Here is a 27,804-nt window from a genome sequence, read left to right on the forward strand (position 1 = left end):
TGCAAGCAGTCGATAACTTGTGGTGGTCGGTCAATAGACAATGAACAGCATACCTAGCTCGAGTAAACTACATACACTTCAGTCATCGATAAGACCAGCGAGAATTAAGATATATATTTTGTATTTTATAAACGTATATTGAGTGTAAGATAACTTTGTGCATTACTCAGTTATTATTTAATTTAATTATTAGTTTAGATATTTAGTAAGTCCAATTGTTGAATTGAGCATTCCGTTCAAAGTGCGCGCGTTATATATAACCAACTTTCTTGTTGCACGTTGCGCTGTGTGGCCTACGTGACTCAGAAACAGTTATCAATGGCGCAACAACAGCTGCTTCAGCTGAGTTCACTGACCAATTTTCGTGCAACAGCAACCCCTGAGCCAAGCAGCATTTAAATTTGAACTGTTTTCGGAGACGGTCATTAATTGCAAATATTATTTCGAGCAGTGTACAAGTGTGCACACGTGTGTCTATTAAATAATCAGCGCAGCTAAATAATAATCAAAACAAAGTACAACAACAACAACAAAAACAAAAGTGAACGTCTAGGAAATCGCAGAGAAAACCTTGGCGCGTTTGCCATTCGACAGTTGCAACTAAAATAATTAGTTCTAAAGTGAAGGTGAGGTCCGCATATCTGAGTCATCTAAAGATCAGTTGTTTCTTTGTTTGAAACAACTCCAAATGCAAAGCTGAAGAAGAAGAAGCATAAGAGGAAGAAAAAAACTGCAATGAAAACGTAATGTTTACATCTGAATTTTCATGTCTGCAGTCACGTAGACCTCCGATTTTTTGTTAAGCGAGACAGCCAGCTAATTTGCGCAGCTCATTTGCTTACATATATAGAAATACATACATATTTACTGCATATGAAAATAACTGACAAGGTCAAGTTTGTTGTCATATTTGTTGTGCATAGCACATTTGTTTATCGTATCGAATTTCTCAATTAACGCCAGTGTATTGCTCTTACAGCTCCATTCAGTGGACAACATGTTGGACATTGTCCAACCCGGCGATCAGCTGAACAGCGGCAGCAACAGCAGCAGCGATGTGGTCGTCATTCGAGCCAAGCCAAAGAAGGTGTTCAAGCCCAAGGCGCGCATCAATCGCATGCCACAGGAGCTGCTCGATGATCCGCAACTGCAGCGGGCCATTGCTAGGCTGCCCTCGAACTACAACTTTGAGCTGCACAAGACCATTTGGCGTATACGGGAAACGAAGTCGAGGCGTGTGGCCTTGCAGCTGCCAGAGGGCCTGCTGATGTACGCAATGGTCATAAGCGATATTATAGAGCGTTTCACCAGCGCGGACACTGTCATCATGGGCGATGTCACTTATGGCGCATGTTGCGTTGATGACTACACGGCGCAGGCCTTGGGCGCAGATCTGCTGGTGCACTATGGCCACAGCTGTTTAATACCCGTCGATCAGACCTGCGGCATCAAAGTTCTTTACATCTTTGTGGACATTAAAATCGATCCGTTGCACTTTCTCGACTCAGTCAAGCTGAACTTTAAGCCCGCGGACGGCCAACTAGCGCTGGTCAGCACAATACAGTTTGTAACCACGCTTCAATCAGCTGCAACCGAGCTGAAAGCAGCCGGCTACGATGTGCTCGTGCCACAGGCCAAGCCGCTGAGTCCGGGTGAGATATTGGGCTGTACTTCGCCCCAGCTGCCGGAGACAACTCAAATGATAATCTACCTGGGTGACGGACGTTTCCATCTGGAATCCGCCATGATTGCCAACCCGCTGCTAAAGGTAGGCAGAACGCAGCTGCCTCTGCAAATTGTAAACTTTATTAACTCTATCCCTTTGCAGGCCTACAAGTACGATCCGTACGAGAAGAAGTTCACCGTGGAGCATTATGATCACAAGGCCATGCAAGGCTTGCGACATGCGGCCGTACAGCGCGCCAAGCAAGCGCAACGCATTGGCATCATACTAGGCACACTTGGTCGACAGGGCAGCGCTCGTGTGCACCGATTTCTGGAGAAGCGTCTGCATGCCAAGGGCATTGCGACCACCACCATACTACTGTCTGAGATTTTTCCACAGAAGCTGGCACTGTTTGCTGACATTGATGCCTTCGTGCAAATTGCCTGTCCACGCCTGTCCATTGATTGGGGCTCAGCCTTTGAGCAGCCACTGCTGAATCCCTATGAGCTATCTGTGGTGCTGGGCGACATTGAGTGGACGCCAGATAATGCCTCGCCACGCAACAATGCTTATCCCATGGACTTCTATGCTAGCGGCAGCCTGGGCCCCTGGACGCCTAACTTTAAGCCACCAGCGCTGGGTGAATGCGAGAACCGGCCCTCGGCAGACTGTTGTGGTCGCTGCACGCGTGCTGAGTTGGAGAAGGACGAAACCGGCAAGGCGGCAGCATTAGCCGACATACTTGATTTCAAGAAGGGCTAAACGATGCTACAATGCTACAGTTTGAGGACACCTGAAGCTTTCCTCATTTCTCTCAAGCGTGACTTAATGCTAAGTAACTAAGTAACTAGGTGATTTAGTTTATGTGCCCGCCCAGCCCAAATGTAATATGGTATACCTACTAATTAAGTTAGTACAAATTTGATTTCTAGGTTATATAGCGCTATGTATAATACATTAGCGCAACTTTTGTGTTCATCCATCTTCCTTTTGATAACGTTACAGCATTCATAAAATATTCTAGTTTTTAGTTAAATATCCAGAAACAAATATAAAAAACAAATGTTAACGCAATTTCAAATGCAATTCAAATTATTTCAGTGCTATAAATATGTTCATGCCATATATATTATCTGCTGACTTGGTGTAATCTTTGGACTCTAACATTTGCTTCGCAATGATGCATTTGCATCACGCCATGTATTTATATTTTCAAATAAATCACATCAGCTTGAACCAATTCAGAGCTTATCTAGCATTATTTTGATTTCTAACTAGCTGACTGTCAATAGGAAGCGGAATTTTTCACAATAGGCACCACAATGGGCCTTAAGGCGAAGTCGGCTTTCGGATAGAAAACTTTGTTAATTGTTATCCGGCTCAGACTGTCTTTTAAAACTATTTATATATACACGATCCACAATACGTGCGGAAAACTAATTGTTATATAAAATATGTTAGCTGAATAAAGCCTGGTACTTCATATTAAAGCCTGCATATTAATCAGCAGTTAATTAGAGTATACTTTGCAGGGTATATTTTAGTCGAGCATACTCCGCGAAAGTGCGGTCAGTGAACTGAAAAGTAAACAAGCGGCTAGTTGCATACCTTGCTATCTGTGTTGCGATGGGAGTATTAATGAAATTACAAATTTAATTTCTAGGCTTTCGTCAGAGTACAATCTAATGAATGTGCCACTTGAGGCACTAAAAAACTATTGATTTAAGTATTTTTATTTCCATTGATCCTGATTGGAACTGTTAGGCTGCTGGATTACTGGATTACATATAGCTTGCGGCCATTTTAGTTAATACTAGCAGGTATATCCCAGCATGGCTCGTGGTACGTATAAAATAAATTAATTGAAAGATCTTTGAAAAGGAGTTCGCGGCCGATCGGATGGTCAACAAATAAGTTTCATACAAAAGTTTTTCGCGATTTTTCCACACTAGCGGGTGGAATTTCCCGAAACCCCGTCTCAACGTGCACCTTCATCACATAAGGTAAATACAGTGCAAATTCCAGCTTCCCAGCCTTTACGGTATGTGCTGTGCGTTGATCATCAATCAATCAGTCAGGCGGTCAATCAGTCAGTCAGGGCAAATAGTTTATATATAGAGATGAATAAGAATATATTTCTTTACCAGTTTATCAAACATTTTACTTCTTTAGTTATTTAATAAACATCAGTTAAGGCAATAATAAAATAAATTTTTTTATTTGTTTAAATTTAATCTGAATTTTGTCAGAAAGAACATGAAGAAAAACTTACATGGCATACTTGAATTCATGAGAATCGCAGAGGACGGCGACATCTTGCATCAGCGCAGCGAACAGTATTCTTGATATACATACACACACACACACATTCAGACGAAGTTTAGCTTAAAGCTGAAACCCCCAATTTTCATTTAGGTTCTTCTGTTAACTTATGTTCTCTAGACTTGGCGCACCCAACATTTAAAATAGACTAAAAATTGTTGGCTTCATAAATATTTAAGATTTTATTTTAAACAAAAAAATGTTCGTACAAATACGATCACGCATTAGACATGCAGTTAAAAGCAGAATATTGTGCAGAATACTCTGCACATATGTACTTATTTATATATTTGTTGTTTTTGGCTATAAATCAGATCTTAACTTTATACATATATTGGATGAGAGCGGAACTCAGCCACGTTAAGCCGATCCGCGTACATCAAAAAGCCTTTAAGCATTTATCATTGAGTTGTCTAGATTTAAAAATACACTCGAAATGTGTTTTGGTTTGGGTTTTCTTACCCGCTCGACATTTAGACAATCTTAGGTTTATTTAAATTCCAAGTATATACATATATATATATATATATATTTTTTTTTTTTTTTCAGCTTGACTGACGACATTTGATTAAATTAGGCTTGGATCCTGATGCACTTGGGACACGTATTCAAGCACATATATGTCATTATTTTACTCAGATTCTATTTATATTTTTTTTCGATTTAGGTTTGTGTTTTATCTTTAGGTAGGTGTATTCGTTTCTAGCTTTGCTTCCTGCAACATCACATGATTTCTATTTGCGTTTTTTCTCATTGTATTTTTAGTTATTTTTTGTAACATTTTAAAGGTTCTCAATATCGTAACGTTTTGGGCAAGGATAACTGGTAACTTGGTAACTTATGTTCGAATGTAGCACCAAAAACAGCTGACAATAAAATAATCTACACTTAATTGCTAAAAAGATCGTTTAAAAGTCATACACAAAATTGTGTCTAATAATTGTTAAGAGCAACAAATAGTTTTTTCTGCATTCAGTTTTTCGAAAATAGTTTTCCAACACAAAAAGATCTCTTTCTTTTATAACATATAGTTTTTCTTCTTTTGTGGCAGTTCATTTTACATTACTGAAATACATTTTGGGACTGTTGTTCGGTTCGTTTTGTGGGATCACAACCAATGTGATGCACACTTTCAGCTTTATATCACCAAAAATCTTTGACCAACTCCTCCATCAGATACTCAATCGTGATAATGGGTAAACAATTTCAACAAATATCAATTGAGGGTTTTGGAGATAGTTTGGGTTAGATAAAAACAATACTTCATTTAGCATGTACGAATGCGTTGCAGAGTTCAAAGTCTAGTCCAAGATCAAAACCTATTCGAACCCAGCCTAGAAGTGAGCTCTTAAAATTTAAATACAAATAAGTAAGTAGTGTTGTTAAGACTTTATCACTTTGCTTTCTCTCTACCAAAATCTCTCTCTCTCTCTCTCTCTCTCCTCTCCTCCCCTTTCTCGCTCTGCCCCTTACTCAATTCATAAAACTTTAACACACACACATAAGCTTCTCATATTTCTTAGGCTTTCATCAGTTTTAGCTTCCGCTCTCCCCCTCTCTCTCTCTCTTTCTCTCACTCCCTCTCGCTGGCTTTAAAAATATGAATATATCTTTTTAGTCTCTCTCCACGCCACTTGCCGCCCCACAGCCACACACGTTGGTCAGTTTTGGATAGCCTTACGAGCTTACAATGAGAAGTATTTCAAGAACTGTGCCGGCGGAACGGGCTGGGCCAGCGCCAACTGGCCGCCGGCCTCCTCGACACGCTGCTTGTAGTCGGGACTCTGATCGATAATGCACGGATGACCATCGGAGGGCCAGAAGAGGCAACAGCAGGAGCGGCACAGTGCCAGCACCTCAGCGAACTGGTAGTCATCGTTGACCCCGTAGGTGCGTCGCAGCTGATGATAGATCTGTTTCCAGTCTTTGGTCTCCCCCATCTGCTTGATCTTGTCCAAGTCGAGTATGGTATTGATCTGGCGCTGGTTGAAATGGAAGCGTGTCAGCTCACGCCAGATGCGCTGCTCCGAGACCAGCCTGGCCATGGTCTCCCAGGCCTCGGCGGCCGACTCGAGATCACGATGATCGGCAATGCACAATATTATCTCGCGGACGCACTCCTCGGGCAGCTCGTGCAGCTTGGGCCGTGCCAGCGGATCGGGCTCCCGGATCTCAATCTGGCTGGCCACGCGCTGAATGCGCTCAATACGGGCCATGTGCTCCTGCCACAGATAGGTGCTGCCCAGCGGCTTGCCCCAGCACTTCTGGTTCTCCTGGTTCACGATGTGCTCCAGCTTTAGAGCCAAGCCGCGCAGCACATTCGGATGCTGCTGACTGTCGTTGACTGCAATGAAAATGAGCGAGGATTAGTAAGTTCCGGCTTGGCGCAATTGTGACCCAGCCTACTCACCGTGTGAGGCCACCTCCTCGACCATTTGGAGCAGCTGACGCTGAGCACTGCCCGGCAGGCTGGCTATGCCCTTGTTGGACACAAGCAGCAGGAACGCACAAATGTAATGGAAGCGCTTGCGATCCCGCACCGAGCGACGGAAATCGAGTCGCTTCACCGCCTCGCTCAGTCCATTGAAGCCGGCGATCTCACGGGTGCAGCGTATCGTAATGTGATAATGCGGTGGCATGCAACCGGCTTCCGGCTCCTCCCCCTCGCTGCTGCTAGCTCCCTCCGAGCAGCTACCCTCCGAGCTGTGCCTGCAATCATATGGAAGAAAAGCACGCTATCAAAGCTACCATTCGGAAGTGTTTGCAATCCAACTGGTACAACGATCTGCCCGTCCCTCCATCTGTCCCACCAGTTGGCCAACTTGTTGGCAAATATTTGTTTTTCTCTCCTTGGATTTGGACTTTATCGTGTTTTTTTTTTTATATTTATTTGTTTTAAACGTTTGTAAACTGCTTTTTAAAAGGCGGAAGTTGCCAAGCTTTTGCAGCCGCGGCTGTTGCATCGTGTCTGGGGACCCGGTTATTAAATTGAGCGATTCGCTTGCCGGAAAGCGGTTCATTTGCCAGTTTTTCGTTGTTTTTCGATTACATCGCAGCTTGCACATATTCAATAATGTTGCCGAGCATTAACCAAGGAAGAAACCAGAGTTTCCTATAGGTCAACAATTCGTTCAACAAGAATATGACAGAAATGTGAACGGGCACAGATCTCGACAGGATTAGGACAATTTAAAAGCCATGTGAATTCAGGGGACATGCATTTCGCATTTCGATAGATCGATATGCCTTGACGCTGCCAACGAGGACATGTCCTTGGGCGACTGCATTCCAATTACCAAACTGGGTCATTCTCTGTGCTAGCGTGTATGTGTATGCGTGTGTGTGTGTGTGTGTGTGTGTGTGTGTGTGTGTGCCTCTGTATCTCTCATCTGCAATTTGTCAAATAATTGACCACTAATTGCAGTTCCGTGTAGCTACATATACATTTCCCTCGCAAATTTAAAGTCGTTGGAAAATTTTAAAGAATTTTCAAAGTTTTCGAGTAGTTCGATATGTGACGTCATGACCCTGCGCGGCTCAAGAGCGGGAGCCGCTCCTGCCTACAGCAAGAATCTCCATATCTCTATAAAACTGTTTCTCCTGACTGACTGATTGATTGTTTGACTGACTGACAGACTGACTGATTGATTGATTGACTGACTGACTGATTGATCGATTGATTGACTGATTGATTGATTGATTGACTGACTGACTGACTGACTGACTGATTGACTGACTGACTGATTTAGGGGAATTCCACGCGCTAGTGTGGAAAAATCGCGAAAAACTTTTATATGAAACTTATTTGTTTACCATCCGATCGGCCTCAAACTCATTTTCAAAGACTTTTCCACTGAGAGACACTTTTCGAAGAATACATTTCTCAAAGATCTTTGAGAGAATTTATTTGATAGGTGCCACGGGCAATGCCGGGGTATATACAATGGAAAATGGTTTAAAAATTGATGTCTAAAATTTAAAGGAAAGAACTTGAACCGGATAAGGCCGTGAAATACCAGATCGGACTGTATGAAAGTAAATACCAGCGCAAATTTTGGAAAGATAAGTTACAAATAGATAAGTTGGGGTTATTAACCAAAGTACTAAAAATGCTTCAGTAAATAATGTGGCTTAGTTCTTATTGCGAGTATTTTGTAAAAAATTTACCATTTTCATGGCCGCTGCACAGCTAAAAGTGCAAGCTGCCCGCCTCTCTCTCTCTCTCTCCCTCTCTCTCTCGCTCTCTCTCTCTCTCGCTCTCTCTCCATGAAAATAATAATACAAGCTGAAACAAAGAAATTGTTATTGTTGTTGCCCAAGAGGCGAATAGGCTACAGCCTCAGTTTATATACCAACTGCTCAGTTGGCTTTGGCTAGCGGAGCATACACTGGGCTGAGGGGGGAAGGGGACGGAAGGGGAAGGGAGGGGACGACCACGTGATTCATATAAATCAGTCAACGACGTCAACATCGAGCGTTCGTTTACCTTTCTTTGGGCAAATTAAACAAATGCAATGCTGGGATCTGGCCCCGGGGCAGACCCCGACTGCAATTCGCTTGTCTATTTTTAAGTGTGTGACCTTTTTAGACTATTGGGACTATTGGGAGCTGGGAGCGGAGAGCGGGACGAGGCACTGCTAGCCAAGTCAAGTCGTGCCGTGTCGAGTTCTAGTCTAATTTTAGCTTGGAAGTCGCAGGCTATCACATGTCGCTGTCGCTCCGGCTATAAATAGTTGGTTCGGGAAGTTGTACGTCGGGAAACCCATTTATTAAGAGCTTTATTTGCATAGAGTCCAAATTTCAGTAGCAAGCTCCATTTGTCGCGGTTCATGAGTCAACGATTGTTGCAATGAGATAAAAGATACAATAAAAGTGAGTGCAGTAGATAAATGATAAGTGCACAAATTACACTGCACAACAAAACAGGCATTAAATCAAATTGATTCACGATAGCTAAGCTCGCCTTTTTTATTAGTTTTATATACATAATTGATTTTCAATTGAAGCAATGGAAATTGTTAGAATGACCTTCGAACTTCAGTTTTTAGTATTAAATAGATATACATCTTTAATAATATCTGGCAAATTGTAGTGTTATGTATTTTCAATCTAAGTTATAAGCATTATAAATAAACTCTAGCTGTTTTTCAAGCTGTTTTAAGTGTCAAATGTGAAAACTGGCTAATTTAAGATTGCTCGATGATCTGGTAAAGAATTGCTCTGCTGTGCAGTGTAAAAATGAAATTGAACGCATTTTCATCGGTAGCAGTCGAGTTTTCAAAGTGTAGATAAAAAATATAAAGAAAAAACAAATCAAAGAGCAAGCCAATTCAAAAGGCCAACAAATGCTCAATGGAGAGTGCAGTGAAAGTGGGTCCGCATCCACGTCCACATCCACATCCACGTCCGCATCCACGTCCAATTGCACATTGATTAGTTTTGAGTCTTTATGCAATTTGGAATTTTTAATTAGGTTTTTCATGCATTACGAAGTGCCCGCAATCGCCACTTCGGCAATCGACTTTATAATTGACCAAAAAAAAATTGTGCAAAGAAAAACTAAAGTTATGAAACTTTCCGCCAGATAACGAATTGCATTTTTTTTTTGGCATTTCCCATTGCATGAGCTAACAATCTAATTGTGCAACATTTAACTTGTGTATTTAGTTTAATATTATTAACTAAAAAAATAATAAAAATATAAGCTAGCTACTAACTATTCCACTGAATCTTACGATAATAATACACTTTCCTAGTCGTGATTTTGGGCTGCATTTAAAATCGATTTGAGGTGGAAGTTGGCCTCATAAAAGTGAGCCCAAATACACACACACACACGCACACACACACACACACACACACACACACACGCACAAGCTCGCTATTTCGGCTAAACTTGACCGAGTTACACGCCCTCCCAAAAGGGCGGCACGTGCTTGAGGGTGGGATTAAAGTTTCCAAGGTTGCGCCCAGTTGTGTATGTATGCAAGAGGCGTGCTCGTCCTTCGACTCGGACAATTTAAAAGGATTGTCAAAAACTATGAATATATATATGTACATATATGTATATATATCTGCATAGGAAAAACGTGTTCAAATTCATTTTGAAATTTTTGTTCAAGAGAACCTATTTATGCGCATTGCTTCCGCATATTTTTCCTACCATATAAGAGAACTGCGTATACTGCAACTGCTGACAAATGCCAAAAATAGTTTTTAGTTTTTTTTTCTCGAGAAGATGTGCTTTATATGACATGTCAAAATAATCACTTTAAAATGACTTCTTCCCCCTCGCACATGTGCGTTTTACGGTGTTCTGCTTTATGTGAACCGTTGCGAGGCTTTCGGCTTTCAAGTGGGTCGAATGCGCGTTCGACTTGCACGTTTCGCTCCGTCACGTTTCTAGCCCCCACCTCCCTGTCCGACTACATGCGCCTGAGATTTCAGCCAACTGGTTTCAGTTTAATGCCTATAAACTATCTGGCAACGCTGTTAGCCAAAACTATAATAGCTGCTATTCGAGTATTGCCTTATCATCAATGTTTTCATTGCATCTAATTTCAGATCAGAGTGCTGCCAGATTTCTATACAAAGTGTTGCCAGTATTTATTGCCATTTCCATTTTGCACTCAAGCGAAATACAATAAAAAAGAGGAGATTGCAATCAATCAAACGGTAACGTCTGGCTCTCCCCGCCCTTCACAGCACTCGAACGTTTGTGGCTGTCACTTTCACGCTCATTTGCAGTGAGTCACCCTAATGATTACAGTGCATATCAAATATGTACATATGTGTGCGTGTGTGCATCTAAGGTATCTTCCATTCTTCAAATTCATACTCGCATATAACCTTACATACATATAGTTACAAAAGTCTGCTAACTATCCATTTTAAATGTAGTCCTATTCATTCATCAACATCAACATTAACATTTTTATACGATTTCAACATTCGTCAGTTCATTATTTTTGTTCGTTTTGTTTGCTTTTGCTTTGATGATGTCGTTTTGTGGTTAATCTCTAAAGAGAAGGTAAACGTTATTGTGCTTTGAACAAGGCACATACAACAGTCGTATATTATATTATATATGTATGTATTGTATTAGATTGTATAGCTTTTGGCAATATGTGTTATAATTATACAAAGTATTTCAAGTAACTAAGACCGATTAGAATTTTTGTAGGTCGTAATAAGACCTTGGCTTTAATTTTCCAAATCAAAAACTGTTCCGCTGGCATTGACCTTTAATCTGTTTGGGCGCGTTATCTTATCTATAATTTGTTTGTCTTGTGCATTGCGTTGTCAAAATGTGGCAGGTCAAAACATATATATATATATACATATATATAGGTATATATGGGTATGCATGTGAATGTGACCCAAATAGCATGAACAATACCAAATTCAAAAGTTAAAATTTTCCATTGTCTTGTTCGTCGATTGCATTGTGAACGCATACGCAATTCAAATCGATTGTCAAAAATTGTGAGTTTGTCAACAATCGTTCGATTGCCAATCGGAACTGCGTATTGGTTCGCCCGCATTTCCCAATAAGAAACTCACCGCTTTCGTTTGCCGCCACACTCGAGCACCTTCTTGCGCTCCCAGCCTTCGTCTGTCTTGACCCAAGCCTCGCCAGGGGAACGAAAATCTTTCGAAATGAACGCCATGTGTGTGTTTTGTTTTTACTTATTACGGTATATTACGTATTATGAGTATATTTAAATTACTCTTAAGTTGTTATTATTTTTTTGCTTATTATTTACTTTTTGTTGTTTTGTAATGTTTATATGGACGGCGGTTTGAATAACGCGTTTTATATGAGCGTCTTAGTTAGGTTGGCTTAGTGTCTTTAATTAGCTGCAAAAATAAAAGATGATTTGATAAATTTCCAAATTTTTAGGCAATTCAAACCCTGCTACAAAAATTTGTTGCGCATTTTCCAAGTTTATGTAAAAGTTAGGCTATCAAGTCGACTTATCTACACTCTTCAACTATCCAAAGCACCAATCAGCTGACTTCCATATATGGAATTGTTAACGTTAATTGATTAAATGACAGGCTCATTTTCTTGTACATTGCGCAGTTGAATATTTTTATTACATTTTTCCTTCTCCTTTCTGTGGCCAATTTTGCGCCACAAGAGAGCATCAGAACGTTGACTAGTTGATTGCACTGCAGAATCAAAACAAAAGGAAAACGGAACCATATAAAGGCAAAACGTCAGAGCCAGAGAATACACAACAGCAGCAGAAGAGAGCGAGAGCGAGAGCGAATGAGCACTCAACCAGCTGTTAGTTGTGTGACTTGTCGAATGAGGGAAACGGGCAGAGGGGAGAGTGGGACTGTTTGGCGCTCAATTGGAGCACGAATCGTGTTTTGTTTTGCTGTCTCTGCTCGTGTGTCGTTTGTTTGTCATTGTGTGTGTGTGTGTGTGTGTGTGACGAGCGTGGAGCTGTAGGTACACAGCTGATTTCTGCAATTACGCGTTTGTTTTGCTTTTGTTGCTGTTGTTATTTTTTTTTTGTTATACATTTTTTCAGCTTGGTCTTAAAACACGCAACCAAATTTTTGTTTCAACATTTGAGCTAGGATTTGCTTTCATTTCCTCAATTAAGTAATCATAGTTCACACACTACATTTACAATACATATGGTATCTATATATAAACATACATACATATTAATATACAGATGTATCAATGTAATTGCTCAAATCGAAATGTAGTTTTTTCTTTTTGTTCTGTACATATCATTTTCTACGCACTTTGTGAATTGGCTGGTCTCCGGTTTGCGCTTAATTTCCACGCTGCTTTTGCTAAGCAGTGGCAGTAATTTAGCTCCCAGGTTTCTTGGCGATTTGTTAAATTATAGCACTCGACGGAACACAAAGTACAATGCTAGCGAACAGCTCCACAAACTCCACGAACTGCTTCACTCAGCTTTTCACGTTGCACTCGAGCCCCCCAATACTATGTTGCCTGACATTGTGCAAATGTTGCCCAACATTGCCTTAGCAACATCGATATAAGTTATCGATGTCTCCGATTATCTTTGTCTTTTATCGAGTGCTCGATGTGTGCTTATCAATGATTTGAGGCCATCACTAATTCATGTGAGATTTCATAATTTTTGCGAAAAATTCTGATCGAAATTAGAAAAATACCTATCAAGCAGGCCAACAACAATCAATTATCAACCGATTTGAGTAATAATGTCGGCATCGGAACAAGCACCAAAAATCAAGTACGGAGAAACCGCACCCAAGCTGGACAAGGCCCAATTGCAGTTCATGAAACTCATTGAGCAACAGAACTTGGATCGTGTCCAGAAACTGAAACGTGTGCGACGCAATAATTTGCTGACCGCCGGAGCGCTTGGCGTTTCGGTGCTGGCCATATACGGCTACTCCATATTCTCGGTGCAGCAGGAGAAGTTCCTCGACGACTTCGAGGAGCCCAAAAAAGTGACCACCAACTAAATACGCCCAGCATCCAATATTACCAATAATCCACCTAGTCTTTAAGCGTTTTCCATTCATTTTGTGCACTTACCTTGAAATCGTTGCATAACCAATATTAATTGTAAGTATTGCCCCCTCTCGCCTACCGCCGGCGCTCATTGCTTGCCTCTGCGTTTACAGATGTCTCAAGCCACGGCGCGCATCCTTGGCAGCGGCGTCCGACTGCCGCCGCTGCCGAGCATACGGGATTTGGTCAAGCTGTATAAGTTGCAGGCCATGAAGCAGCTCAGCCAGAACTTTCTCATGGACGAGCGTCTGACGGACAAGATCGTAAAGGCAGCCGGCCGCATAGATCCGCGCGATATTGTCTTGGAGGTGGGTCCTGGTCCCGGTGGCATAACGCGCTCCATTCTGCGGCGTCAGCCACAGCGTCTGATGCTTGTCGAAAAGGATGCCAGGTTTACCGAAACACTGCAATTGCTGCGCGAATGCGCCCGCCCCCTCGATATGCAGGTGGACATCTACCATGAGGATATCTTGCGCTTCAACATCGAACAGCACGTGCCGGACACCACACAGCGCTTGCATCTGATTGGCAATTTGCCGTTTGCCATCTCGACCCGCCTGCTGATCAACTGGTACGAAGATTTGTCGGCACGACGCGGCGCTTTTCGGCGAAACGACACCTGCATGACGCTCACCTTCCAGAAGGAGGTGGCCGAGCGCATTTGCGCCAAGCTGGGCAGCGATCAGCGCTGCCGTCTCTCGATCATGTCCCAAATCTGGACGGAGCCGTTGCTCAAGTTCATCATACCGGGCAAGGCGTTTGTGCCCAAGCCACAAGTGGACGTTGGCGTTGTCAAAGTTATACCCCTGAAGAAGCCCAAGACGCAGCTGCCGTTCTCGCTCGTGGAACGCGTCGTGCGCCACATCTTCAGCATGCGCCAGAAATATTGTCGCCGTGGCTACAGCACGCTGCTGCCGCCAGAGGGACGAGAGGAGACAACACACGCGCTCTTTCAGCTGGCCGATGTGCAGGATACGCTGCGTCCCTTTGAGCTGTCCGTCGACGAGTGTCTGCGCCTCGCCGACGTCTATGCAGACCATGTGGCCGCAAATCCTCAGCTGGCTAGCTACGATTACCGGGCGCCAAAGCAGGCCCTCCAACTGGAATCAATCTGCCTGGCATGAGTCAACGATTTCATAGACTTCTTCTGTGTATATTATAAAAATTGTATTACATAAGTGTAGCTTGGTAAATAGAGACTACATAAAAATTGTAAGCTTCTGTGTGATTGGACGAAATGTGGCTAAACGAGATTCGAGTTAAAAAATTGAACTGTCGTTAATGGTAAGACACTTTTGTACTAGGATTAAGTGCTCTTCAGTGGGACTGAAGTGTGCGGAGCAGCAGCAGCATCAGCGGCAGGAGGAGGGCAGCTGCTCCGGCCAGTGCTGGCATATGCAGACCGCTGGCTCCATTACAGCGATGGTCGAGGAAGCAGAAACAGAAGGTTGTGTCAGTGAAGTAGTCGCGCTTCACGTCGTGCTCCTTGATCGTGTGATTGACGTAGTGGGCCAGGCGCAAATCCTTTGCTGCCGGCCGACAGCCTTCGTACTTGTCAGCGGGAATGTCTGTGCGAAAGCTGAGCGCACTGAGACAGTCGCGGGTTATGGTCTCCTTGGCGCCGCGTCGCTCGGTCACTTTCACGCAAATGTCGTTGCTCTCGGGACACTGTTCGCCCAGGAAGCCGATGCCGCGCCAGTTGAAGTTGTCGGCGCAGCCGGGCGTGGCGGAAGTGCAGCGATAACACCAAATTGCAGCACCTGTCAACAACAAATATTCAATTAGAAAGATGTCTGCTGCAGCTCTCCCCCCACCGCATGACAAATGTTGACGAACTGTTGCTTCTCAGTTTCGTCAGTTTCTGACTTACCATCGTGAATTAATAGTGCCGTTAGCAGCAGCACAGTAAGTGGGACATGTGCGTGCATTGTTTGTTGATAACTTTAAATTAATTGTTTCGTTTAATTATAATATTTAACACAGAATTGTACAAAAATAAACAAAAAACGCAAACTACGAAAACAACGCCCATACGCGATTACGATGACAAGCGTAATGCTATCGAATGTTGCTATCGCCATCCACCACAATTCATCTGTTCTCAGTGCTCAAAGCACTGCCGAAACAGTGCTGGTAAGCACATGCACATTTGCGCGCCAGTTTGAAAGTTGCAAAAAAGCTTATAAGTGAAAGGCAATCTCATCTAGATGTCTGCCTGTGGACTACTATTGACATCTTTTGCAAATATTGTTAGATGGTGACTCACAAAACTTTGTTTGCTTTTTTCCATGTATGTTTGCATTCATAAGCTATGTCTTTGACTATTTTACAGCCCATTTCCGAAACAGATATTTTGGTGTTTCCTGCTAACAGTCATGTGTATTTTTAGCACTGCAAATTATGTATGCAAATCAGCTACAAAAAGGGGGTCCAATAAACTTTTGCTCGTATTTGGTGATCGCTTTTGGAGTATATTTATTTATTTTTTTGTGGAATGTGCGCTGTTTGCCAAATTAAAGGCCAAGATGAATCAGCCGGCCATGTCGAGGCGGCACTGCTAATTGAACGAACGGTTTCGACTGCTCCGCCTGTTGACAAAGTCCAAAAAAGCCGATGGACGCGTAACACCAGTCGATGTTGGCGCGTCACGAGAAGAAAGATGTTCAAATATGGAAATGACGAAATCTCTTGTGAGTAGAATGGGAGAAAGATTGGACTGCATTGTCTATAGATTGTGCGATATACTATTGTTTATATTCATATCAAAGGCATTTGTTTAATATGTATTATTATTGTTGTTCTTTTTATTTTAATAACTTAGAAACTAAACAATTTATACAGCTATTCACATTTGCAAATATCGCATACAGAGATTTTTGAATAAGTCAAAAACAAGAGAAATCTAACATTAATATATATAGTTAATATATATGGTTCTGTATATACACAGAAAAGCTGTTTACACATGAAACATGATTAAAGATCATCAAGAGTTTTACAAGAAATGAATGCAAATCGTTTTGTTATGTACAAATTAGAATAATAAATAAATTATGCCTGCTAAATGAATCATTCACACAAAACCAAACAAACGGGCTTACAAACTAACACACACACACACACACATACAGACAGTCAAATAACTAGAAAACTACGAATACATTTCATGTAAAATCACGTTTGGCCCCACCCGCGGGACCAGTGCCCCGCCCCCGATGAGAGAGTATGTATCTGGATCTAAGCGGAGACGACAAACTCCTTTCCGGTCTTAAAGTCGACGCACTTGAACTGAGGACAGCACTTGGGGAAGCTCCAGTTGAGGTTGCTGGGCAGCTCCTCGCAGCCGGGCATCTCAATGTAGGGACAGGTCTCGATATTGATCTGACGCGCCTCAATGTCGCACGTCATGGCGGCACAGATGCCCTTCGGCTTGTACTCCTTGTCGGGTAGCATCGAGCGTCTGGTCAGCTTGTCGTAGCATTTGCCGGGATGCGCTGCAAGTAAAGAAGGAAAAGACGGCGAATCAGTTAAAAAGCGGAAGTTGTTTTTCTTTTTTTATTTTTCTTTTTCTTTTCAATACAACGTGTTGTGTTTTATTACAGCTGCATGCATTTATTTATTGCTTATGCACGAGGAAGCAAAACTCATTGGCACATATGCAAGCATATATATATATAGGTATATATATCTGTAGATCTGTGAGCATTTGCTTTCGAAATAATTTCGGCGTGACAGGCAAAAAATAATCAAAAGACTTAAGCCACGAACTTGCCAGTCACGCCAGGCCATATTGAAACGGAGGCAAGTAAAAATACATTACGCGCAGCTTCTCTTGTGCCATATTTATAAATAAACGAAAAACAACAAAAATATAAAACTCTCAATTGGTTAATTGCAAACAATTGACAGCCTCGCGCCATTATTTATAACAATTGGCCGCCGGCTAAATTTTGCGAAGTTTTGATTAATCGACATCTCGGTGCGATCTTAAAGAACATTTCGAGCATTTCGAGCATTCATTTAAAAATGTTGTTGTTGTTGTTGTTTTTGCGAACTCCATTGGGGCTTGGGATTGAGAGAAATTCGCGTGAACTCATCGCCTATTTTTAACCCGGCCAGAAGTTGGACGACCTTCACGTTCGAAAAATTAGCAACTATCAGACAAATAAATCGAGCAACTATTTTATCAAGAGCTGCGACATTTTTGTAATACAAATCCGCATAGCTATGCAAATTAGCAAAGCGAATTTGAATTTGTTAATAAAAACCCAGCAGCAGCAGCAGCAACAACAGCAACAACAACAACAACAATCAGCACATTTCTTATGCTAATTTTTGGCAGACGCGAAAAACCCAAAAACCGAAATTTGCCCCAAAAAGAATGAAACATATCAAATCAAATAACAACAAATTCATTTGTTTTTGCTAATTTGATTGCGACTGTTTTGCGTTGTTTCTTCTACGATTATGTTTATGTGTGTTTTTTTTTCCATTTCTGTCATCTCTTCCCTCTGTCTTCTGTTGACGTCAACGAAAACAGCAAAACAAAATATAAATCACATCTTTCATAAGATAAAAACAAAACAAAACAAAACAATAATCAACGTCTGACGTCGAGCGCAACAAACAGTTACAATTAATCGTTAACCAACACTCAAATAATACTACAAAATAAGATAACTCTGGCAAACATTAGTCAAAAAAATAAAAAAAAAACAATAATCAACCTCTGACGTCGAGCGCAACAAACAGTTACAATTAATCGTTAACCAACACTCAAATAATACTACAACAAATAAGATAACTCTGGCAAACATCTTCAACCTGAACCATAAATCAATCATTTATAGTGGCAGCTGCTTTTAGTTTTATTCACTTTTTATTGTTGCTAAAGGTCGTTAAAGGCATTCGAGGTTTTTGTTAAAAAATCGAATTAATGCGATTTGGGCTCGCATTGACGTATTTCTATTCAATTCAATTAAGTAGTGCAGCAATTGCAGAGTAAAAAGTTAAATAATGAATCGAACCCATCAAATGCCAGGTATACGGGCTCCGACCAATCTTCAAAGATACTAACCAGGATGGATGACCGCGGGCTGAGTGTAGACAGCCGCATCGGCAATGCAGGCGATGCAGGCGAGGCAGGCGGCAATGAGCGCGAGTGCGACACAAACTTTTTCCGCGTGCATTTTGCGATTTATTTATGGATTATTGGCAGATGGTTTATTTGTATAATGTGTGTGCAATATATTGTTTAATTGAATTTCCACACAGTTCCATGCACACAGAGGTTCAACTTTGATTGGCTTTGTGGAGCTTTGCACTGGACACTTGACAGTCAGCAACTGAGGCTACTGCGGCCAGTGACGCTCATATTTATGTGTCGTCCGTAGCCAGCGAATGTTACAGGTCTGATTCTCTCTCTCACACACACACACAGATGCAGAGACACTCTCGCTCTCTGGTGATGGTGCGGCGAAGCACATGTTTTCTTTTTGACTGCGTTGTTTGTTTGCTTCGCTTTTTAGCTTTTTTCGCTTCACATTTTTGCGTCTTGGGTTATTCCGAGCCTAACGCGCACCATAAATCTCTGCTGTATACGTATTTATACACATATTTAGGCATGTATGTTTGTATGTGTGTATGTAGTATACGCTGCGCCGGCGAAATGCCTTTTCTCTATTTATCTCATAGCGCTTTGCCCACGCGTTCTCTGCTCTCCATTGTTCTGCATTATTTGCAGTTTGTGTAAATAATTGCTCGATCACTTCAAATGGCAACAACTCGCCGGCGATTGTAGGCGTGCTTTGATGTTGTCGTTTGGAGGCGTTTTGGAATTCGTGTAATTAATTCGTCGCCCCCTTTCTTTGATTGGCACGAAGATCGCTTTATAACTGAGCGTCATGCTCAGCTACATATGTATGTATGTATGTATGTATGTTTATTATCTAAATATAAACCTCTGTTGCTGCAATTTTGGCCAGTATAGGGGGACGAAGGTATGAACATATTTTTATTACCGCTTGGAAAGCGTGTTGTAATTGGTCCTGACAGAGGCCTCCAAGCAGAAGCACAGACTTGCAGTGCTTATTATACCGTTCGACTGACGCCAAGTTGACGCCGTCGGCCGACAAGGGGCGTATCGCTTAATGGAAACTAGTCGCCTCTTGCCTGTTTTTGTTTTATTGCATACCAGAGCTTAAATACCTATTATCTGTGCGCGCCATTGCACGCCATTCTTTGTAGACAAAGAAAAGTCAAGTCGGCTTCTTAAATTACTTTTTTTTTTGTTTTGATTTTGTTAAATATACTTTTCTAGTGTCCTGTAAACTAATATGAAAAATGTGTGTTTCTTTAAAATCCAATTGGGTTTTTAGGCTTACAGATTCCAGTCACTGGATGGATTCATTCCAATACCCGTTTAACCCGTTCCTAGCCCCGCTGCGCATGTCACACTTGCAACAAGCAACAACTACTACACAGACTCGCGACTGGCGATTCCAAGCCTCAGACCGTATACGATAACAACGTTGACCGTGTGACGTCAATTTGTTGTCGCTTGTTGTTGTTTGTTTGCTTGTGTTTGCAGTCGCAGTCGTCGTCGCAGTCGCCGTCGCCGTTGCCGTTGCTTTTGACATTGCCTTGGCCCGGCGCGTCTGAAACCAAATTCATTTTGCGGCGCACGCTGGAATTTATTAATTATGACCGGGTACAACATTTTAGTTTTGGCTTAGCACATGGGGGCAAGGGACGAGGGGCGCGGGACGAGGCGCTAAAAATTCCACTCGGAGCAGCCGTTTATTGTTGCTGATTTATTGTTGATTCGTATTAATGTTATTGCCCAGTTTTTGGACTACGTGCCTGCTGTAACTAAAGGAAAATAACAAAACCAAAAAACCAAGCAGAAAAAAAAATGAAAATAAAAACAAACACACGAATTGATAAATATTTATAAACTTAAGGTTTTTGTTTTGACGTGACGCATAATTAGTAATAAATTGTGTAGCAAAACAGTTCGTCGCAGCGCAAACAGTAGCTAGTTTTTAGGTTCCCCCAAGATAGCCCACCCCACCCCCTCCCCCAGCCCCTGCCACTGCCCTACTAAACCACGATATGTAAACAATTAATTATTGATTAATTTCAACGTACGTGTGCTGCTTGCAAATGAACGTATCTATATATAAATCTGATTCTCGTCTCCCCCAGAGGAGCTTGGAGGCCATAATTACCTGTGTGTTGCAGGTGAGGGGAAAGTGCGAAACGTTCTGCAACTTCAAAGCGTAGGCAAATAAATAAATGAATGCAATTTTCGAATAATTGATGGGCTGATTGTGATTTGGCCTACCTTTGTTAAGCTGAACATTTTTAGTTTAAGGTATTCCCCAGAATTGGCATGGGAATCAAGTTGGGAAAGGCAAAGAAATTTCTTCATTCGTTTCGATGCAGACTTTATTAATTCAATTTGCATATTTAACACGTTGCTTTTGGTTTTTTTTTTTCTCTTGGCAGCTTTGGCAAAAATCCCGAATTATCAAATCCGCATAAAACGAGTCGCAGCCCGGTGTCTGGCGCCAAAGAAATTGCCAATAATCCATCAAACGATTTGAGCGCTTTTGTTTATCAGTTACCGCCCCGCCACGCCCCGCCCCGAGAGGCGGAGTCTCCGTCTGCGGCTCGGTTCCAGCCTCCGCCATGTGCTAATCGCTCGATGGAGCGTTTTTGATACCCTTGCAGAGGGTATTATAATTTTGTCGTGAAATGTGTAACGCATAGAAGGAGACATCTCCGACCCCATAAAGTATATATATTCTTGTTCAGCATCAACATCGACAGCCGAGTCGATAGTCTCTCAGTTTTAAAGCTATCTTAATGAAACTTTGCAGAAGTCTCTCTTTCTGTTGCACGCAGCACATATGTCAAAACCAGCTGGATCGGACCACTATATCATATAGCTGCCATAGGAACGATCGGTCGAAAATTAAGTTTTTGTATTAAAAAAACATTTTGTTTTTCAAGATATCTTGACCAAACTCGGCATTTATTAGTTTTACTATACTCCTCATAAATATGCTAAATCCTATTAAGATCGGACTACTATATCATATATATGCCATAGGAACGATCGGTAGAAAACTAGGTTTTTGATTAAAAACCCTTTTTTGTTTATCAAGATATCTCTCCCAAACGCGGCATTAACTATTTTCCCTGTGCTAGATACGGGCAAAGCACTATAAGCATTATGAAAAGGTTGGCTCTGCAAGGGTATTAGATCTTCGGCGTGCCGAAGATAGTCTTTCTTTCTCGTTTTTTATTATTATTACACGTCGCCGACGTCGGTCGCTACCGTCCGGACCGGTCCATAGACGAATTTTTGAATCTATTTCCCGGTCGCAATGTGAACGCAGCAGCAGCAGCAGATTTTATTTAATTATGCAGGAATTTTTGGCGCGGGCTTCGTCTCAGAGTCGCCACGATAAATTCTGCGAATTTGACAGAATGTTTATTTTTTCAAGAGTTTTTTCTGATATGACAGACTAATATCATAAATTCACTACCATATGTACATTAGAGTTGTTTCGTTTAGTTCAGACCAAGTTCGATTGAACGGGTCATTAAAATGAACTACTGAACTTATTCAGTGATAAGTGAACTAAATCGGTCATTTAGTTCACTCGTTCAGCTATTCAGTCGGTCATGAACGATATATTCTGTACTCGTTCAGCCGTTCCTGAACGATACATTCTTGATACTCGTTCAGTCGGTCATGAACGATGTAACTCAGCAGCTCGGCAGTTCAGTCGTTCCTGAACGATACATTCTTTTGAGATCAGTTCAGTTCTTAATAAACATAAACGATAGCGGGATTTTAATTTCACTTTTGATTTGACTGCATAGCTGAACTAAGCGAATAGTTCATGACCGACTGAATAGCTGAGCAGAATTCATCGTTCATGAACGACCGATTTAGTTCACGGCCAGAAAATGAACGAGTGAACTTATTCAGCAAATTGAACTAGAAATCCGCACTCTAATGTCCACATATCCAATGGGAAAAGTGTTTGTCTTCTCGATTAACCAGATCCATTACTAGATCACACCTTTGACTTTGTGATTTGAAATTGAAATTGAAATTGAAGCAAGCAACCGAATTTGATATCAGTTTAAACGTACGTTCATTTAGAACACAGGCACAGTTTTTTAAATATTTAACATTTTGTAGTAAATAGTGAAAATTTATTGTTAACAATTATGGCAAATCAACCACTTAACATTGTCATTAAGCAGCTGGTTCAATGCCTGAAGAGATGCAACGAGCCGGTCTCAGTCGATGGACTACTCAGGTTCTCCAACATTACCGTCAAGGATCCACACGCCTTTAAGAAAAAGCTCCGGGTGCTGTTGGGCATCGCGGTGCGGCTCGGACTTGTCGAGGAGTACAACAACCACTTCTATGCATCGACCCATGCGGAGGATATACTGCCGCATCTAACCGAGGATACGGGCAGCGACATTTCCATTATCAGCTCGGAGGAGACGTTCGAAGAGGCGGCTGGCCTGTTGGCCCTGGACAGTGAACTGGGCCTGGAGCCAGATCCGAGCGAGAGCGAGCAGGACGACGAAGCTGTTAACGATAAGGAGAATGCCTGATGATCCCACATTCAAAATGCTATTTTATTATCAAATACAAAATACGAAAAGCACACATACAAAAACATAAAAGGGACTCGATTGCATTCTCAAAAAAAAAAAACGTGTAAGTCCACAATCTCGAACAATTGCTCTGCAGTTGATCAGTCGATGAAATTTGAGACAATTTGATCATTTATTTTGTACACAGTGGCTCTGACTTTGGCCCGGGGGATGAGCCGTGCGAGGGAGGAGAGTCTTTTAGAAGCTCTGAGAAGAATTGGGGATGACAAAGGAATGCGCATTTCAGCTAAATTTACTGTAAAGTAATAAAAAAAGAATAAATAAACAATTACATTTTAAGTACACAATATAAGGGCTGTATTATTATCAATTATTACAATATTACAAAAAGTTCATTTAAGCGCGTCTGTGCTGGTTAGGTTAATTTATGCGAATGATTTTATTCAAAATTAAGGGCGTATGCTTAGCCTGTGGATACATTACTGTTATTATGGTGTTATTGGTTAACAGCTACAAAGAGAGGGAGAGAGCAAGAGAGAGCGCTCTCTCGAAGCGGTTAAAATGCAAGATCAGCGGTTATCCGTGGTCAACGGTCTTACGCTGTCTTGGAATGCCAAAGCGGCATCATATTACTTGCATGTATGTGCGCAGCTCTGTATGTATGTATGTGCATGTGTAAATACATACATATATACGATTATATTTATGCTATGCGCTGCGGTCTTTTATACATATGTATTTGTGTTACAAGTTGAATTATGTATTATATGTATGAAATACTGGGCAATTGAAATTCTTTGTTTTGGCCAGCGGGGTCCAAGTTCCAGTTGTCTTCGTTTTCGGTTTCGGGTTAAACCCAAAAGCATCAATCCCGCCGGACAGTCGCCTCTCTAATAACCATGCTCGAACTAGTCCGAAATGCCGGCGACTTTCAGACGCCGTCGACTTTCACGAACCGGGCCGAGTTTGAATTTAAAATGAATGACGTGAATGAAGAGAAATACATACATATGTACATATGCACATACATGAACAATGTCTACACATCGCAGCTAGGTAAACAATTTAGCAAAACGAAAACAACAAATTTAATTGGGCGAATTTGTCATCTAAATAGAGCTTGACAAAAACCAAAACATTTCAAATACAAGGCTAAGGCCAGAGAACCCAGATTAGCCCAGATCTTGCTAGTCTTAGGAATTCCCATTTCGTTTGTTTTCAAATTCCATTTTATTTGTGATTATGACCAAATTTGCATGGCAAATTCGCTACACGGCGCAGTTTGTACTTATTGTCTACCTCATCTATTCACATATAATACCATATATAAGAAAAGATTATCTGATATAAATATACAACAATTTAAACACTTTCAACAGTTAATTCAACTCTCAGATTGAGTTTCAATACGTCATCGAATGGCTTAATGATAAGAATATTGATAACTACACAAACATATGCCTGTAAAATGAAGGAGAAGGATATATACATATAAGATTAAAACTAACGACTACTCACATCCATTAACAAGAGGTTTCAGTCGGGAGCTCCCGACTAGGGGATACCCGCAACCTGGGCATACCCATGCCATGCGGCAGAAAGTATTAGGCAAGCTATAACTACCTTTCTAAGGACACATCATCTTTAAATGTTAAAAACTGTGTGATTGCTACAATTTTAAAATTATAATTTAAAGTTGCCGCTTACCTTCGCTGCTGTATCAGCTGTTTGTGGGATTGATACTTTCATATTTATCATAATATCGATAAATCATCGCATAAAACACGAATTATTCGGGGCGAATACCTACATTTTTGGAAAAACGTAAAAATTGTGTTTTCTTATAAGAAAATCTTCAGACCACATTTTTCACACTAGAAAAAATATGTAACATTCGTAATATGTATGAAATGTGGACAGTGAAATTAGGCTATAAAATACAATAAAAGAAAATGTGCATAAAACAGAAAAATATTCCCATAGTCGATGTAATGTAAAAACAATAGCTGTATGTCCCCATTGTTGCATTCTATTCTAACGGTTATACAAAGTTATAGAAATAACCGTTTTAATGACATAATTTTTTATTAAATTTCCATCTGCGTTCAACCGTACAGCTAACAGTTTTGTAGGAGTGTGTAAAATTGCATATATCGATAAGGAAATACAGCGTAAATATATCGATAGTATCGAACATAGCACAACATCGATTGTTTTGCAGGCCACTATGTAATTTTCCGCGGACACGGCATGTTTGTTGCGTGACTTTTTTGTTTGTTAATCTAACGAGCCGGGACCCACGAATTGCAACCACTCAACAGGTGCAATTGTTGTTGTGCTCATGGCCGAAGTCAAGGATTGGCGTCCGTTTGTTTATGGCGGCCTGGCGTCCATAACAGCCGAGTTTGGTAAGTTAATAGCGGCGATGATTTGTGCATTTTGGTTGGTTCCAAAAAAAAAAAAAGAACCTGGTGTAAACAAACATTGGTCTGATGCGCATGCACATGTCTATTTATATGCAGGCACATTTCCAATCGACACAACCAAGACCCGTCTGCAAATTCAAGGACAGAAAATCGATCAAACCTTTTCGCAATTACGATACCGTGGCATGACAGATGCATTTGTAAAGATCTCAAGGGAGGAGGGACTCAGAGCTTTGTATTCAGGGTAAGACAAGTCGAATGCAGTCGAAGTGACCCAATAACGTGCTAGTTGCACACACTCGTGTGCGTGTGTACAAAACTGTTTTGTGTGCATATTGATAACGAGGGACAGCGCCAAATGTAATATAAATCGTCTCGTGTTATAATCCGTCAAGTTTTCATCGCACGAAATGGCCAGTAAACTTTGGCCCTGCCTGATGATAAGCACAATAGCAACCCCTTAGACTTTGTGTTCATAAACAAATGTGTATTTTTGTATTTTGATAAGTAATTCTTGTTCTTGTGTTGCAGCATTTGGCCAGCGGTGCTGCGACAGGCCACCTATGGAACTATCAAGTTCGGCACCTACTACACGCTTAAGAAGCTGGCCAGCGAACGTGGCCTGCTGACCGACAATGACGGCAGTGAGCGTGTTTGGAGCAACATCATTTGTGCGGCGGGAGCAGGCGCCATTTCATCGGCCATTGCGAATCCCACGGATGTGCTTAAAGTGCGCATGCAGGTGCACGGCAAGGGAACCGATCAACTGGGCCTGCTTGGCTGCTTTAGGGAGATATACAAATATGAGGGCGTGCGCGGACTCTGGCGCGGCGTAGGGCCAACGGCGCAGCGAGCCGTGGTTATTGCATCCGTTGAGCTGCCAGTCTATGACTTTTGCAAGCTGCAGCTAATGAGCGCTTTTGGCGATCAAGTTGCCAACCATTTTGTGTAAGACCCAAACGCAAATATTTCCAATTCTCTAATCTAAAGAATTGTACTAATGTACCCCGCATTTACAGTTCGAGTTTCATTGCCAGCTTGGGCAGCGCTGTTGCCTCGACTCCAATTGATGTGATTCGGGTAAGTAGAGTGAAGTGAAGCGCGTGTAAATCCAAATAATTAAAAATACAAATGATTTTGCCATAGACCCGCCTGATGAATCAGAGGCACGTGACAGTGCTGAACGGTGGCTTAGCCACTGCAGCTGCATCACCAGCGAAACTTTATAGCGGAAGTCTGGACTGTGCTGTGCAAACAATTCGTAACGAAGGCCTCCTTGCGTTGTATAAGGGATTTATACCGACTTGGGTACGCATGGGCCCGTGGAACATCATATTTTTCATCACATACGAGCAGCTGAAGAAATATTAGCATCGCCGAGGATTGAGAGACATCAAGTACAAGATGTATTCAGCATTCAAACCAAAAATATCTTTTTTTAAATAGGAACATATTTGAAATGAAATCAAGTCAGGGAGTAGCCACGAAAGTGCCTGTTGCATGCTGACTATCTAATAGCCAGAATGGACCTCCTTTACGGACGAGTTCATGTAGGGAAAATGTAACAACAATTGAATTAATTAGTATATGGCCGCGGGCATTTAAGGTATTCGCATTTTAATCAAGCTTTATACAACCTCTAGTCTTTAAAATGCTATTCAGTTTCTTATGAAATTTCTTGTATTTCCTGTTCTCAGCTCTATGTTTGTAGATCGCATTTGGCCGAACGCATTTAGGAACTTATATTGTAATCTTAAGGAAAACTGTGACAAACACTAGTTTAATTTAGCTCTTGCAAGTTTAGTTTGAAATTATATTTTAACACTCATTTCATTTATCAAAACAATTTATTGGATTAGTTCGAACTTCACACGAATCTTTGCTGTAAATATGTACATTTAGTTAAATATATATATATTCATATTCGACATACCAAACAACGATATGTTCACGAGAAACAAATAAACAGATCGATCGAAATCTCATAAAAAAGATTTATTTATTAGTTGTTGTAAAAATAACATTTAATTCGAACAAGACAACAAACATTTTAGTTTATACATACATGCATACAATGAATTCATATAACCATATATATATTTATATATATATATATATATATATATATATATATGTATATGTCGGAGTGCGATTATTATTTTTCATTGTATCAAGTTCCAGAGCGCAGCGAGTTTCGATCGGTCGCTAGG

General features: G+C 41.3%; 8 protein-coding genes across 13 annotated transcripts; 5 read left to right on the forward strand and 3 right to left on the reverse strand.

Moving 5' to 3' along the window:
- The first annotated feature begins 65 nt into the window (after positions 1-65).
- Positions 66-2,906, forward strand: LOC115767765 (2-(3-amino-3-carboxypropyl)histidine synthase subunit 1). 3 transcript variants are annotated; one of them, XM_030712104.1, is made up of 3 exons: positions 66-144; positions 980-1,768; positions 1,829-2,906. In XM_030712104.1, the coding sequence occupies exons 2-3, from the start codon at positions 998-1,000 to the stop codon at positions 2,426-2,428; spliced, it is 1,371 nt and encodes a 456-aa protein (XP_030567964.1). In that variant the 5' UTR covers positions 66-144; positions 980-997; the 3' UTR covers positions 2,429-2,906. The 3 variants fall into 3 exon arrangements, with proteins under 3 accessions (XP_030567964.1, XP_030567950.1, XP_030567959.1); XM_030712090.1 differs by lacking the exon at positions 66-144 and adding an exon at positions 235-626; XM_030712099.1 differs by lacking the exon at positions 66-144 and having other exon boundaries at positions 925-1,768.
- Positions 2,907-4,161: 1,255 nt separating this feature from the next.
- On the reverse strand, positions 4,162-13,019 carry LOC115766267 (F-box only protein 32). 3 transcript variants are annotated; one of them, XM_030710133.1, is made up of 4 exons: positions 12,755-13,019; positions 11,552-11,848; positions 6,399-6,697; positions 4,162-6,332 (listed from the first exon to the last, which is right to left on the reverse strand). In XM_030710133.1, the coding sequence occupies exons 2-4, from the start codon at positions 11,656-11,658 to the stop codon at positions 5,674-5,676; spliced, it is 1,065 nt and encodes a 354-aa protein (XP_030565993.1). In that variant the 5' UTR covers positions 11,659-11,848; positions 12,755-13,019; the 3' UTR covers positions 4,162-5,673. The 3 variants fall into 3 exon arrangements, with proteins under 3 accessions (XP_030565993.1, XP_030566001.1, XP_030566009.1); XM_030710141.1 differs by lacking the exon at positions 12,755-13,019 and adding an exon at positions 12,668-12,685; XM_030710149.1 differs by lacking the exons at positions 11,552-11,848; positions 12,755-13,019 and adding an exon at positions 10,259-10,478.
- Positions 13,020-13,108: 89 nt separating this feature from the next.
- On the forward strand, positions 13,109-13,480 carry LOC115766305 (cytochrome c oxidase assembly factor 3, mitochondrial). The gene has a single exon (XM_030710186.1). It carries the CDS (start codon positions 13,202-13,204, stop codon positions 13,466-13,468), a length of 267 nt encoding a protein of 88 aa, XP_030566046.1. The 5' UTR covers positions 13,109-13,201; the 3' UTR covers positions 13,469-13,480.
- Positions 13,481-13,488: 8 nt separating this feature from the next.
- On the forward strand, positions 13,489-14,733 carry LOC115766289 (dimethyladenosine transferase 1, mitochondrial). Its single transcript, XM_030710161.1, has 2 exons — positions 13,489-13,571; positions 13,631-14,733. Exon 2 carries the CDS (start codon positions 13,631-13,633, stop codon positions 14,639-14,641), a length of 1,011 nt encoding a protein of 336 aa, XP_030566021.1. The 5' UTR covers positions 13,489-13,571; the 3' UTR covers positions 14,642-14,733.
- Positions 14,734-14,815: 82 nt separating this feature from the next.
- On the reverse strand, positions 14,816-15,522 carry LOC115766295. Its single transcript, XM_030710174.1, has 2 exons — positions 15,388-15,522; positions 14,816-15,277 (listed from the first exon to the last, which is right to left on the reverse strand). The coding sequence occupies exons 1-2, from the start codon at positions 15,443-15,445 to the stop codon at positions 14,835-14,837; spliced, it is 501 nt and encodes a 166-aa protein (XP_030566034.1). The 5' UTR covers positions 15,446-15,522; the 3' UTR covers positions 14,816-14,834.
- An 812-nt stretch (positions 15,523-16,334) lies between these two features.
- LOC115769733 lies at positions 16,335-20,403 on the reverse strand. Its single transcript, XM_030714672.1, has 3 exons — positions 19,901-20,403; positions 18,595-19,840; positions 16,335-17,011 (listed from the first exon to the last, which is right to left on the reverse strand). Exons 2-3 carry the CDS (start codon positions 18,704-18,706, stop codon positions 16,755-16,757), a joined length of 369 nt encoding a protein of 122 aa, XP_030570532.1. The 5' UTR covers positions 18,707-19,840; positions 19,901-20,403; the 3' UTR covers positions 16,335-16,754.
- Positions 20,404-22,689: 2,286 nt separating this feature from the next.
- LOC115766693 lies at positions 22,690-23,251 on the forward strand. The gene has a single exon (XM_030710623.1). The coding sequence runs from the start codon at positions 22,767-22,769 to the stop codon at positions 23,163-23,165; it is 399 nt and encodes a 132-aa protein (XP_030566483.1). The 5' UTR covers positions 22,690-22,766; the 3' UTR covers positions 23,166-23,251.
- A 2,161-nt stretch (positions 23,252-25,412) lies between these two features.
- Positions 25,413-27,577, forward strand: LOC115766672 (mitochondrial uncoupling protein Bmcp). Of its 2 annotated transcripts, XR_004018285.1 has the most exons (6): positions 25,413-25,576; positions 25,691-25,838; positions 26,126-26,542; positions 26,614-26,674; positions 26,741-27,200; positions 27,292-27,577. XR_004018285.1 is itself a non-coding variant. In XM_030710622.1 (5 exons), the coding sequence occupies exons 1-5, from the start codon at positions 25,510-25,512 to the stop codon at positions 26,963-26,965; spliced, it is 918 nt and encodes a 305-aa protein (XP_030566482.1). In that variant the 5' UTR covers positions 25,413-25,509; the 3' UTR covers positions 26,966-27,577. The 2 variants fall into 2 exon arrangements, 1 of the variants encoding a protein (XP_030566482.1); XM_030710622.1 differs by having other exon boundaries at positions 26,741-27,577.
- Positions 27,578-27,804: the final 227 nt, after the last annotated feature.

Source organism: Drosophila novamexicana, unplaced genomic scaffold (genome assembly GCF_003285875.2).
Source record: "Drosophila novamexicana strain 15010-1031.04,08,12 unplaced genomic scaffold, DnovRS2.1 tig00000009-arrow-pilon, whole genome shotgun sequence".
Lineage (NCBI taxonomy): Eukaryota > Metazoa > Arthropoda > Insecta > Diptera > Drosophilidae > Drosophila > Drosophila novamexicana.